The following is a 14244-nucleotide window of genomic DNA, read 5'->3' as shown; positions in this document are numbered from 1 at the left end:
TGGCAGGGTTGGACCCTGGGACGCTGTCAGCAAAGCAGTGGTTTGTAACCGAGCGAACAGCGCCCCCTCTGGTTACTCTATGTAAAAGCTGCCGCTTTCCCTCCCTTTCTCTTCTCAGGTGCGAATGGAGCTGATCCACAATCCGGCTTTCTGCAGCGCATCCTCTTCCAAAGCAAAATACTCGCAGATACTGGAAATCCCGCCCATGTCGTCCCGGGCGGTGCCACTAGTAATCGTCCCACTGGAGCTGGGCTTGCACGATGTCGAAGTCAAGGCCTCCGTCTGGGGCGTGTACGTGTTTGACGGGGTGAAGAAGAAGCTGAAGGTCGTGGTACGTACCGGGTGGCAGGCCCGCCGCATCTGGCCGTGGGACCCGTAGCTTGTGACCTGGCTAAGTTGTCTCTGGAGTCTGTGTTTTTGTATGCCACAGCCCCAGTGTGGCTCACTGTCCTATGTCGTGGCACTTAGACCATGGACAGTGGGCGAGCAGAACAAGGGAGCTCCACAGCCCAAGTGGTGTGCCAGCTGGCTTTATAGCTCGTACTGGAGAGGTACCTACACTGCTCCAGAGATCGCCGGTTCAAATCTGCCTGGTGGTGGTTATGCTTTACCTCGTGCATTAGAGCCCATACAATCATAGAACCATAGAGCTGGAAGAAACCTCAGAAGGTCATCAAGTCCAGCCCCCTGCTCTAGGCAGGACCAATCCCAACTAAATCAACCCGGCCAGGGCTTTGTCAAGCTGAGACTTAAACACCTCTAGGGATGGAGACTCCACTACTTCCCTAGGTAACCCATTCCAGTGCTTCACTACCCTCCTAGTGAAATAGTTTTTCCTAATATCCAACCTGGACCTCTCCCACCATAACTTGAGACCATTGCTCCTTGTTCTGCCATCTGTCACTACTGAGAACAGCCTTTCTCCATCTTCTTTGGAACCTCCCTTCAGGAAGTTGAAGGCTGCTCTCAAATCCCCCCTCACTCTTCTCTTCTGTAGACTAAACAGACCCAAATCCCTCAGGGTATGTCTACACTGCCACCCTAGTTCGAACTAGGGTGGCTAATGTAGGCATTCGAAGTTGCAAATGAAGCCCGGGATTTAAATATCCCGGGCTTCATTTGCATCTTGCCGGGCGCCGCCATTTTTAAATCCCCGTTAGTGCGGACTCCGTGCCCACGGCTACACGCGGCACGGAGTAGGTAGTTTGAATTAGGCTCTCTAATTCGAACTACCGTTACTCCTCGTGGAACGAGATGTAGATTAGGCATGAAAAGATATTGCCTGACCCTTCCTCCCCTGTCTCGCTCATACCCTGCAACCGGGGCACTGGAACCGGGGGGGGTAGGGGATCCTCACACTTTTCACCATGGGCCCAGCCCTGTCCCCCAGCCAGACTGGAAGCTGGAACCCAGGTAAGAGCAGCCTGGGGGGCCTCGTCAGCTGTGAGAAGCCGTGGACATGTCACTTGGGGCACCCAGGGGTGGGGACGTGGGTCAAGGGCTGCTCTCCGGCCCTCTCAACCACAGGCAGGAAGTTGGGCCCAGCTCCAGATTCCTGCTTGGCTAGGGGTCAGGGTCTTGAGGAGAGAGGCGGGGTTGGGGTGGGGCCACAGAGGGAGGTGGGGCTTCCACTTTTAGGAAGAATCGTCGCCTCGGTCCTGGGACCAACCTGTTTACAATGACACCGCAAATAGCTCTAGTTACACGTTGACTGGGTCTTTCTTGTACTTTCCTAGCCTGAAGGGACGAGAGTAACAAAATCGGTTATTTCCGTTGTGCTGGATCCAGCTGCAGCAGGTGAGTAACCATGAGGATTTGTCTTCATGGAATCGTAGAACTGGAAGGGACAGTCCCCTGCCCTCATGGCAGGTCCAAGCACCTTAGATCATCCCTGACAGGTGTCTGTCAACCTGCTGTTAAATATCTCCACAACCTCCCTGGGCAATTTATTCCAGTGTTTAACCACGCTGAGAGTTAGGAATTTTTTCCTATTGTCCAATCTAAACCTCCCTTGCTGCAGTTTAAACCCATTGCTTCTTGTCCTATCCTCAGAGGCTAGGGAGAACAATTTTTCTTCCTCCCGCTTGTAACACTCTTTTAGATACTTGAAAACTGCTATCATGTCCCCTCTCCGTCTTCTCTTTTCTAAACTAAATAAGCCCAGTTCTTTCGTCTTCCCTCATAGCTCTTGTTCTCTAGACCTTTCATCCTTCTTGTTGCTCTTCTTTGGGTCCTCTCCAATTTCTCCACATCCTTCTAGAAATGTGGTGCCCAGAACTGGACACAATACTCCAACTGAGGCCTAATCAGTGCAGAGTAGAGCAGAAGAATGACTTCTCGTGTCTTGCTCACAACACTCCTGCTAATGCATCCCAGGATCATGTTTGCTTTTTTTGCACCGGTGTCACACTATTGACTCATGTTTAGCTTGTGGTCCACTATGACCCCTCGATCCCTTTCTGCTGGACTCCTTCCTACCCAGTCACTTCCCATGGGCATAGTGCCTTTGGGTATGTCTACACTACCCCGCTAGTTCGAACTAGCGGGGTAATGTAGGCATACCGCACTTGCAAATGAAGCCCGGGATTTGAATTTCCCAGGCTTCATTTGCATAAGCGGGGAGCCACCATTTTTAAAACCCCGCTGGTTCAAACCCCGTGCAGCGCGGCTACACGGGGCTCGAACTAGGTAGTTCGGACTAGGCTTCCTATTCCGAACTACCGGTACACCTCGTTCCACCGGTAGTTCGGAATAGGAAGCCTAGTCCAAACTACCTTGTTCGAGCCCCGTGTAGCCGCGCTGCACGGGGTTCGAACCAGCGGGGTTTTAAAAATGGCGGCGCCCCGCTTATGCAAATGAAGCCCAGGAAATTCAAATCCCGGGCTTCATTTGCAAGTGCGGTATGCCTACATTACCCCCGCTAGTTCGAACTAGGAGGGTAGTGTAGACATACCCTTTCATTCTGCAGGAGCTATACATCAGGGTTGGGGAACCTAAGGCCTGGGGAGCAGATGCAGCCTCCGGCTTTCCAGGATCCGTCCCCTGAGGCTCGGGCCTCCCCCCACCATTGGGGAGCCCATGCTGGTGAGGGGTGGATTCTTTTTGTTTCTCACTTTGTGTGCAGCCCCTGACTGATTTTTCTGTGCGTCAGTGGCCCTGACCCAAAAAAGGTTCCCCGCCCCTATTGTACATGGACTCTGCACCAGAGCGGGTGAGCCGACAGACTTGCCAAGCCCCTGGGTAAGGTGTGGGGGGCAGCTCCACTCTCCCGGAATGGGCGGGTCTTCAGATGGAAGGGGCGGGACTGGGGCAGTGCTGCCTAGATTGCCCTCCCTGCTAATGCCCAAGAGCCATCAGTCGTAGGCCACGCCAGCTCCGCAGAGCGCTGGACAGGACGCCGGTGACGATTTAAGGAGCGGGCCTGCACCGGGGCGAGGAATAAATCTATGTTCATGGTCCAAGGATAACGTCTGGGCCCTGTGGCTAACCTTCCTCTCAAAGGAGTCGCATGTCCCCAGTAAGCCAATCTGGTCTCCTGCCTTAGTTGCTTTTCTTGCTGCACATCGGGCTGGTTTCTTCCTGAGCCTTCAATAAGGCTTCTTTAAAATACCACCAGCTGTCCTGGGCTCCTTTCCCCTTCATATTAGCATCCCAGGGGATCCTGCCCATCAGTTCTCTGAGGGAGTCAAAGTCTGCTCTTCTGAAGTCCAGGGTGTGTATTTTGCTACGCTCCTTTCGTCCTTTGGTCAGGATCCTGAAATCTGCCATCTTGTGATCACTGCTTCCCAGGTTCTCACCCACATCTCCTTCCCCTACTCGTTCCTCCCTGTTTGTGAGCAGCAGGTCAAGCTGTGCACAGCCCCTGGTCGATTCCTTCAGCACTTGTACCAAGAAGTTATTCCCAACATTCTTCAGAAACGTCCTGGATTGTCTGTGTCCTGCCGGATTGATCTCCCAACAGATATCAAGGGGATTAAAGTCCCCCATGAGAGCCAGGGCCTGTGATCTGGAAGCTTCGCTCAGTTGTCTGAAGAAAGCTTTGTCTACCTCATCCACCTGATCCAGCAGACACCAACCATATCACCCCTGTTGCTTCCACCTCTAAACTTAACCCACAGTCCAGTGGTCTCCAACCTTTTGGGGCTGCCGGGCACCCAGGGGCAGGGCTGGGCATGCACCGTGTGCCCGGGGGCGATGCCACATATGTGCCACATGCCCAGGGCAGGGGCCACGTATGTGCTGTGCACCTGGTGTGGGGGCTGTACATGTGCCATGCGCTCGGGGCCTGGGGCCGGCCCTGATCGCTCGGCGGGTGCACATAAATGCCCCAGTGGGCGCCATGTTGGGGACCACTGCCATAGACTCTTAACACACTTTTCTCCCTCTATATACTGGAGCTCTGAGCAACCACACTGCTCTCTTACATACAATGCAACCCTGACTCCTACAGCCCCCCTCCCACATAACAACCCCCTGCCCTGAGCCCCTCCTCACCTTCCCCAACCCTGACTCGTGCACCCCCCCAGATAACAACCTCTGCCCTGAGCCCCTCCAAACCCAACTTCCTGCCCTGATTCCCTGCATCACCACCCCCTGCTCTTAGCCCCCCCACTCCCTGCCCTGGCTCTTACATGTCCCCACAGAACAACACCCTGTCCTGAGCCCCTCCTCACGCCTCAACCCTGATTCCTGCATCCCCCAGCATCGTGCTCTGCGCACGCCCACAGGAAGTGACCCAGGACAAAGAGTAGCAGCGAAGACCATGGGATGCTCATATTTTCCCTAAGGGTGTCTTCTCTCCTTTTCACAGGCGGGGAACAGGTAACGAAGGTGAAATCGCTGGATATAAATGATATTGTTCCAAACACTGAACCAGAAACCAAAGTCTCTGTCAATGGTGAGTAAGAGCCTGTGACTGGAAAGTACTTAGAAACACAGCTCAGGAGTTCATAAGACTGTTAGGCCAAAGGTCCGCAAATAGTCCCAGTGTTATAGTCTTACAAGTTGTTTTTCCTAATGTGCGAGCAAGTTTTTAGTCAAGGAAGAGGTACGGTGTTGGTGTTCAGAATTCTCTGTAAGCCGTGCACTGGCGCAGCCACTTGGGAGAGATTCAAATGCCATCCTGCTGATTAATAGAGCACCCACAGGTAGGTTTTGTGTCTGCTGTTGGTACACTTTGGTGCATGCCTCGGTGCACATAAAAATTATTCTGCACGTGGATATAAAAATCCACATATGAAAGGAAAAGATTAGAGGGAACACTGGTGATGGTCTTTTTGTTAGAAAAATTTTTTTGGGGGAGCTGTGGAAAGCAGCAGGAGAATTTGCTTTATTCTCTGTTGCTGGAGTTGTTCCCTGGGAGGTGAGAATTAGGGTTTGGGACCAAGATCCTGGAAGAAAGGGACGGCCCTACATGCGGCACGGACTAGGTAGTTCGAATTAAAGCTCATAATTCGAACTACCGTTAAACCTCCTTGCAGGAGGAATAACGGTAGTTCGCATTAGGAGCTTCAATTCAAACTACCTAGTCCGTGCCGCGTGTAGCTGCGGGCAGGTAGTTCGAACTACGGGGCATTTAAAAATGGCGGCGCCCGGGAACATGCAAATGAAGCCCAGGATATTTAAATCCTGGGCTTCATTTGCAAGTTCGAATGCCTACATTAGCCACCCTAGTTGGAACTAGGGTGGAGGTGTAAGCATACCCAAACTTATGGTAAGCTGAAACTCTGTAACCTTTGTAACTTTCAGTCACTCTGTAACCTGCTCGGAACTGCATTCTCCCCTGTGTGTGTGCTTGTGCATGCTTGTGTGTTTTGTTTGAAGTTGCAGTGCTGACTAGAGCACGTGGTGATAAGTCATCACAAACTGCGGCTTTTGCTGGATAAAGGGAAGTCTGGGCATGCTCCCTGCTGATGAGGTGAATGAGTCACAGGAGCCTTCACATACTATTTAAGGAGAGGAGCAGATGTGAGATCTCTCTCTCTCTCTTTCTACCCCTGCTCCTGAGAAACTCCTCTCTAAAGCCCGTGTCTATGCTCCTGACCAGCTCTCCAGCGATGAGAAGCAGACAGACCCTCCAGAACCAACATGCCTCGGCTCCTTCTGCAACCCATGTTCCTGTGTGAGTGCAGGAGTGACTGTGTGTGAAGGAGTGAATGAATGGGGACGGGGTGTGTGTGTGTGTGTGTGTGTGTGTGTGTGTGTGTGTGAAGAGATGCTTGTTTGTTTGTGTGTGAAAGAGAGAGCTGGTTCCTTCTTTAGCTTAAACCTTTGATGGCAGCTCTGTCTTCTTTGCTTTAAGCTTGTAGTGCAAATAGGGTCGTGCTAATTCCTCAAACAATAGACCCATGCTAGTGTAACCCTGGGTGGTCTCCAGTGAGAATATTTTTGGGGTAACATTAACCAGGGTTTGGATCAGTTGATCCAGGCTCAGAACCAAGTCCTAGGGTGGTGGGTGCCCTGGCTTTGGAGGGCATCAAGGCACATTCCTGGGTCAGAGTGCTAAGTCTACAGCACTGGTTCCCAACTGCCAGTCCACAGCCTGGTGCCAGGCCGCGGTGGCTCTCGGGGCTGCGACACAGGCATGTCGCCCAGCGCCTCCCCTCCCGCCGCAGTTGTTAGGAGAGGCGTGTCCTGCCCCACCTCTCAGCCAACCAGCGCCGGGCAAGGGCGGGGTCTGCTCCAGGAGGTGGAAGAGCGGTTCGCTGTGGAGTGAGAGGGCTGCACGGAGCCCAGCCTGACAGCCTTAGAGCAGTTGCCATCCAGGGAGCAGAGCTCAGCTGGCAGCTGGGAGGAAGCACGGGGCTAGGTATGAGGGGCGGGGCAGGCACTGGGGTCTTTGGGCAGGGCTAGTGATGGGGGGCTCTGGGGGTGAGGGGCTCTAAAAGGCAGGGGGCTGGCACTGGGGGGGCTCTGAGGACAGGGCTAATATTGGGGACTGGGTGCAGTGGGCCTCTGAAAACAGGAGGCTGTCACCAGGAATCTGGTGATGGGAGGTTCTAAGGGGCGGGTGGCCCAGGGAAGCTCTGAGGGGCATAGGCCACTCTGAGGCCAGTAGCTGGCACTGGGGGGTAGTGGAGGAGTGGGGGGTTATAGGGGTTAGGGCTGGCACTGGGAGAGGGCTCTGAGGCCAAGGTGTACCCCGCCCCAGTCCCCAGAGCCACCACAAACAGCTGGCTTCACCTGCAGCAGCCTAACAAATATGCAAATACAATGTTGCGAGTCCACCAAAGGTTTGTGAATGGGTTTGCCGGTCCACGGCATAACAAAGGTTGGGACCCACAGGTCTACAGGACCCTTCAAGGGCCACTTTCTCCCTGTTCCCACCACACACCCCGACGTGAACTCACAGCAGGTTCTCCTCTCGGCCAGGAAACCCTATGGCACAACTTCTAGAAAACTCCATCGACGGGGCCAAGCTGGGGCATCTTATCGTGGTGCCCTCCGGCTGCGGGGAGCAGAACATGATCAGCTTGACCCCGACAGTCATCGCCACCCACTTCCTGGACAACACCAACCAGTGGGACAGGATAGGGGTGGATCAGAGGACGGAAGCCATCCAGCTGATCAGGAAAGGTGAGAAGCTTTCGGGAGTGACAGCAGGTCCTCCCCTGGACTCTTGCGCGTTGCCAGGGCTTGTGTATTCCAGCGTGCGGTACAGGGTACAGGGTAGGGACCAGGATGGCTAACGTCAGTGTTGTCAACCTATCGACGAGTCCGGGGGGGAATTCTGTGCCAAAAAAATTAAAAATGCCGCACGCCATAGTTTTAAAATCTACATATCGTATATCCAAGGAAACGACCAAACTACTCAACCCTGGCATGACGACCGGGCGTTATGTCAAAATACTGGGCAGCGGGTGTGTCTGTAACAACCTAGACAGCAAAAAAAAAAAAAAATCCAGAAAATGGATTTTTGACAAATAGATTCCATCTGGGGCCGCTTTACTACAAAACTCAGCACCATTTTGTTTAAACGTCAGTCCCGACGCCGATTTCTTGCCCCCCTCAGAGGCAGTGCAAAGGCTGCGGGGGAGGGGGTTGAACCAGAGATCATGGAGGAGCTGAGGGAGAGGGAAGGAATGGCCGCGAAGGAGCCTCGGTGTGAATTTGGAAGGCTGTTGGCAGCAGGTTGGAAACTGATGGATCAGATCTTTTAGTGGGGGGGGAGGAATTGATAGCAAGCCTCCCACATTCATGTGGGGGTTGGTTCCTAGTCTCCCTCCTTCAAGCAGGTATATCTGCCCCTATGTGTCCCTGCACCCCTCCATCTCCATGTGTTCCCGCCCTCCACTCAGCTACCTCTCTCATGTGCCCCGGCACTCCTCTTGTGACTCCCCCATTTGTCCTGTAAATCTCTCCTCTGTCCCCATGTGGCTCTGCACCCCTACTCCCGTTTCGAACCCTCCCCACTTTGTCTCCTCCACTAGCCCTTCTGAACCCATCTAACACCCCCCTCCTTCTCCCCTCCCCCTCCCCCCCCCCCGCAGTCTTTTGTACTCCAGGCTATTCATCCCTCCATATCCCATGTTTCCTGACCCAGCCTTATGGGTAGGGCCCTAGGAAGAATCATAGAACCATAGAGCTGGAAGAGAGCTCAGGAAGTCAACAAGTCCAGCCCCCTGCCCTAGGCAGGACCAATCCCAACTAAATCAACCCAGACTGGGTTTGTCAAGCCGAGGCTTAAAAACCTCTAGGGATGGAGACTCCACCACTTCCCCAGGGAACCCATCCCAGTGTTTCACCACCCTCCCAGGGAAATAGTTTGTCCTAATATCCAACCTAGACCTCCCCATTGCAACTTGAGACCATTGCTCCTTGTTCTGCCATCTGTCACTACTGAGAACAGCCTCTCTCCATCCTCTTTGGAACCTCCTTTCAGGAAGCTGAAGGCTGCTCTCAAATCCCCCCTCACTCTTCGCTTCTGCAGAGTAAACAAACCCAAATCCCTCAGCATCTCCTCGCAGGTCATGTGTTCCAGCCCCCTCATCATTTTGGTCCCCCTCCGCTGGACCCTCTCCAATGCGTCCACATCCTTTCTGTAACTGGGGGCCCAGAACTCCACATGTGGCCTCACCAGAGTTGAATAAAGGGGACTAATCACTTCTCTAGATCTGCTGGCAATGCTCCTCCTAATGCATCCTAATACACCATTAGCCTTCTTGGCTACAAGGGCAACCTGTTGACTCATAGAATCATAGGACTGGAAGGGACCTCGAGAGGTCATCGAGTCCAGCCCCCCGCCCTCAAGGCAGGACCAAGCTCCGTCTACACCATCCCTGACAGATGTCTATCTAACCTGTTCTTAAATATCTCCAGAGAGGGAGATTCCACCACCTCCCTTGGCAATTTATTCCAATATTTGACCACCCTGACAGTTAGGAATTTTTTCCTAATGTCCAATCTAAACCTCCCCTGCTGCACTTTAAGCCAATTACTCCTTGTCCTGTCCTCAGAAACCAAGAGGAACAAATTTTCGCCTTCCTCCTTGTGACACCCTTTTAGATATTTGAAAACCGCTATCATGTCCCCCCTTAATCTTCTTTTTTCCAAACTAAACAAGCCCAGTTCATGAAGCCTGGCTTCATAGGTCATGTTCTAAACCTTTAATCATTCTTGTCGCTCTTCTCTGTACCCTTTCCAATTTCTCCACATCTTTCTTGAAATGTGGCGCTCAGAACTGGACACAGTACTCCAGCTGAGGCCTAACTAGTGCAGAGTAGAGCGGCAGAATGACTTCACGAGTTTTGCTTACAACACACCTGTTGATACAACCTAGAATCATATTTGCTTTTTTTGCAACAGCATCACACTGTTGACTCATATTCAACTTGTGGTCCACTATGACCCCTAGATCCCTTTCCGCCATGCTCCTTCCTAGACAGTCGCTTCCCATCTTGTATGTATGGAACTGATTGTTCCTTCCTAAGTGGAGCACTTTGCATTTCTCTTTATTAAACCTCATCCTGTTTACCTCTGACCATTTCTCTAACTTGCTAAGGTCATTTTGAATTATGTCCCTATCCTCCTAAGAAGTCGCAACCCCACCCAGTTTGGTATCATCTGCAAACTTAATAAGCGTACTCTCTATCCCAATATCTACATCATTGATGAAGATATTGAACAGTACGGGTCCCAAAACAGACCCTTGCGGAACTCCACTTGTTATCCCTTTCCAGCAGGATTTAGAACCGTTAACAACAACTCTCTGACTACGGTTATCCAGCCAATTATGTACCCACCTTATCGTGGCCCTATCTAAGTTATATTTGCCTAGTTTATCAATAAGAATATCATGCGAGACCGTATCAAATGCCTTACTAAAGTCTAGGTATATGACATCCACCGCTTCTCCCTTATCCACAAGGCTCGTTATCTTATCAAAGAAAGCTATCAGATTAGTTTGGCATGACTTGCTTCATATCCAGCTTCTGATCCACTGTCATCCCCAGGTCCTTTTCTGCAGAACTGCTCCTTAGCCAGTCGGTCCCCAGCCTGTAACTGTTCTTGGGATTCTTCTGTCCCAAGTGTAGGACTCTGCACTTGTCCGTGTTGAACCTCATCAGATTTCTTGTGGCCCATTCCGGCAATTTGTCTAAGTCACTCTGGACCCTATCTCTGCCCTCCAGCATATCTACCTCTCCCCCTCGCTTAGTGTCATCCGCAAACTTGCTGAGGGTGCAACCCATCCCCTCATCCAGGTCAGTAATAAAGATGTTGAACAAAACCGGTCCCTATCCGCAACAGGGGCTGCTCCTGCCTAGAAGCAGCTGCCTTCTGTTTTGGTGCCACTGCCGCCCTGCTGGGTGAAAGGTGTAACTGCCACACCTCTCTAGGGCTACAGCTACACTACAGGCCTCTGCAGCAAGAAGCTTTTTTGTGGAAGAGATCTTCCGCCAAAACTTCTGGTGCAAGAGCACGTCCACCCTGCACAAGTGCATCAGAAAAGCTATGTGCTTTGGCTCCAGAGAGCAGCCAGACGGCATGGATGCTCTCTCTGAAGAAAGCTCTAATTGCCATTCACAGACTATTTGTTGTTTTTTAAGTTTTTTCCCCCTCTCTACAGCCTGTGCTGCCCCTTCCGTTTCCTTCTGGGTAGCCCCTGCACCGTGCCCGGCTCACAGCTCGGCCTGCACTAGCTGGAGTTTAGCTGTGACGCGGGCATTAGCGTTAGGCCTTGTCTATATAGCCACAGGCCGTCAGCCCTCAGTTTGCAACTTCAGCCACACGAATAATGCATTGGAAGCCAGTGTGCTTAGACCTGCGCACGGCAGTGTCTTTACCATGGTATACCTGCTGCAAACGCTTTCCTGCCCACTCCTCCTACTCTTCTCGTTTTGGTGGAGTACCGATGTCGATGGGAGAGCACTGGGTGGTCTATTTAGCGTGTCTATCGCCCCCTGCTGGAGTGATTCACTGCCCATTGATCCAGAGGGCGGTGAAGACATGTCCTCAGCCAGCCGTGACTTGGTCGCTTGCCTCTGGAGTGCTCGGGTGCTTCCTGAACTGGGTTCCCAGTCAAACTGACTGCTGGGAGCAAACGGGATGGGGGACATGACCACCAGCTCGCTGAAGGTAGAGATGGTCCATTGGAAAAGGGATGAAAAGGGGGAGGGTGGACTGAGTAAGGCAGGAGGGCGGAGTAAGGCAGGAGAATACAGAACACATTTCAAAGGCCTTTCTTTCTCCTTTTCAGGTTACACACAGCAACTGGCATATAAGAAATCTGACCACTCATATACCCCCTATTCAAAGTCAACCTCAAGCACATGGTAAAGTCTGTTTTTCTGTAACACTTTCCTTTTCTCTTTTGCTCTGGCTTATGCCTGCCAGAGTAGTGGGCTACAGGCGAGCCCCCTGGCTACAGCGAATGGGCAAAGTTCAGGTGTAGGACTGGCTCTTTAGAAAAAATACACGCCGGGGATTAAGAACGGAGGGGGCTTGACAGTGTGAGAGATCCAGTCCCTTGCGTGGTCACTTGTCATCAGCCTGGCCTAGATCAACAGCTGGTTGTGTGTTAGAACCTGGTGGCTTGTGTGAACTGAATTGGGTAGGTTTCAGTCCCCAGGGAAAAGGTTTCAGTCCATCCGGGAAGGGATGTAAATTCCCGTTTAAAATGTTAACCAGGTCAACGGTGTGATTAACCGGTTAACCCTGAAGGGCTGCTCCAGCGTGGCCAGGCCTACCACGCCACACCAGGAGCTGCTCCAACCTGGCAGGACCGAGCCCACTGCACCATGTTGTGGGCAAAAACTGCTCCAGTCGGGCAGGGCTAGCTAGCTAACTGGTCACCAGGTAAGTGTGCTGGTAAGATTAATGCTTACCAGGTACCCAGTTAACCCTTTACACTCTGTGGTGTAGTGTTAGTACCTTGCTAGTTACTATGCTTGGGCTGTGGGCTGTGGGGGACCCCACTGGCAGCTGTCTGTAAGCACGGCCCAGCAGGGGGTGCCTTACCACCCCAGGGCAGTGGCTAAAACCAGTTCCACAAGTTACAGGAAGAGTGTGCTGGGGGAAGGGGCAGTCTTGGGCTGGAACCCTGAGAGAGACAGACTGAGGTTGCTGGGTGATAGACCCCTAACCCAAGGGGCCCGAATCCTGTAATCACACCACGTCTCTGCTGTGCTGTATCCTGGAGAAGCAATTAAATCCCTCTATTCTACTGCTGGCGGAATCTGTTCTTGCTGCTACGGGGGTGTAGGAGCGGGGGAACCCCGTGCCCATGCCTATGATGGTAGCAGTGGATTTGGCTACCAACTGCCCCGAGGCCATAGCTCTGCCCTCTATTGAGGCAAACACAGTGGCAGATGCACTGCTGACCATTTTCTGCTGTGTGGGGTTCCCCCAGGAGGTTCTCACGGACCAGGGATCCAACTTTGTGTCGGCCCTGCTCCTGTGCTCGAGGGAGAAGTGTGGGGTCTGACACACCTGGGCCTCGGCATATCACCCCCAAACCAACGGGTTGATGGAGAGATTCAATGGGACTCTGAAGCAGATGCTACGGACCTTTATGCACCAGCACCCACAGGACTGGGACAAGTACCTACCCCACCTGCTGTTTGCATACAGGGAGGTGCCCCAGGAGTCCCCGGGTTTCTCACCGTTCGAGCTGTTCTATGGGAGGCAGATATGGGGACTTACTGAGAGATGAGTGGGAGGGGAAGGCCTCCCCGGAGGGTGAGTCAGTAGTGGAATACGTCCTGACCTTCCGGGAAAGGCTCGCTGAGCTCATGGGCCTGGCCAGAGAGAACCTGAGCAGGGCCCAAAGGAAGCAGAAGGTCTGGTACGACTGCAATGCATGGGCCCACACCTTAGAGCCTAGCCTGCTGGAGACAGAGCGAAGCGGTTCCTGGGAATTGTGGGGCACTACAGCACAAAACCAGTGAGTCTACACTGGTCACCACTCGTAGCCAGAGCCAGCGCAGGCCTGGCGACCCTGACCCCAAGGAGGTGCTCACAAAGGGTATGTCTATACTACAAAGTTAATTTGAACTAACAGCCGTTAGTTCGACTTAACTTTAATAGCGTCTATACATACAAACCACTAGTTCGAATTTAATTCGAACTAGAGGAGCGCTTAATTCGAACTAGGTAAACCTCATTCTACGAGGACTAACGCCTAGTTCGAATTAAGTAGTTCGAATTAAGGGCTGTGTAGCCACTTAATTTGAACTAGTTGGAGGCTAGCCCCTCCCAGGTTGCCCTGGTGGCCACTCTGGGCACAACCAGGGAAACTTTTCTGCCCCCTTCCCAGCCCCGGAGCCCTTAAAGGGGCACGGTCTGGCTACAGTGTTCGTGCCGGTTGCAAGCCTGCCAGCACCCAGCCAGCAGACCCTGCACCTGGCACAGCATGAGCCAGCCACCCGCTGCCACCCAACCTTCCCGCTCTTCCCAGGACCAGGCTGGCAGCTCCCAGGAGCCTGCCCGGGGCCGCAAGAGGCGGGCGCCCGCCTGGTCTAGTGCGGAGATCGTGGACCTCATCGAGGTTTTGGGGGAGGCCTCCAACATTTACGACCTCCGCACTAGGCACAGGAAAGCGGCCTTCTAGGGCAGGATAGCTGCCAGCCTGGCCCCCAAAGGCCACATGCGAACCCAGGAGCAGGTTTGCATGAAAATCAAGTTGGTCCAGTGAGACCCCCGACCCTGAGCCCTGAGCTTAGAACATAAGACCGGCCGTACTGGGTCAGACCAAAGGTCCATCTAGCCCAGTAGCCCGTCTGCCGACAGCGGCCAACACCAGCTACC

At 53.0% G+C, this 14244-nt stretch overlaps 1 protein-coding gene across 3 annotated transcripts in view; it reads left to right on the top strand.

Annotated features, from left to right (window-relative positions):
* The window catches only part of LOC102456878 (complement C3), a 93876-nt gene that overhangs the window by 42354 nt on the left and 37278 nt on the right, over positions 1–14244 (top strand). For 2 of the 3 annotated variants that reach the window (XM_075902306.2, XM_089774859.1), the window contains exons 21-25: positions 119–331; positions 1737–1797; positions 4811–4897; positions 7372–7575; positions 11696–11771. In XM_075902306.2, the coding sequence (XP_075758421.2) occupies positions 119–331; positions 1737–1797; positions 4811–4897; positions 7372–7575; positions 11696–11771 (641 nt within the window). The remainder of the gene's footprint in view (positions 1–118; positions 332–1736; positions 1798–4810; positions 4898–7371; positions 7576–11695; positions 11772–14244) is intronic. The other variant, XM_075902307.2, reaches the window with a different exon arrangement.

The sequence above is a fragment of the Pelodiscus sinensis genome, chromosome 31, assembly GCF_052426305.1.
Source record: "Pelodiscus sinensis isolate ZL-2025 chromosome 31, ASM5242630v1, whole genome shotgun sequence".
Taxonomy (NCBI): Eukaryota; Metazoa; Chordata; order Testudines; family Trionychidae; genus Pelodiscus; species Pelodiscus sinensis.
Note: the sequence above shows the minus strand (reverse complement) of the source record. Positions and strands in the feature narration are given on the sequence as shown.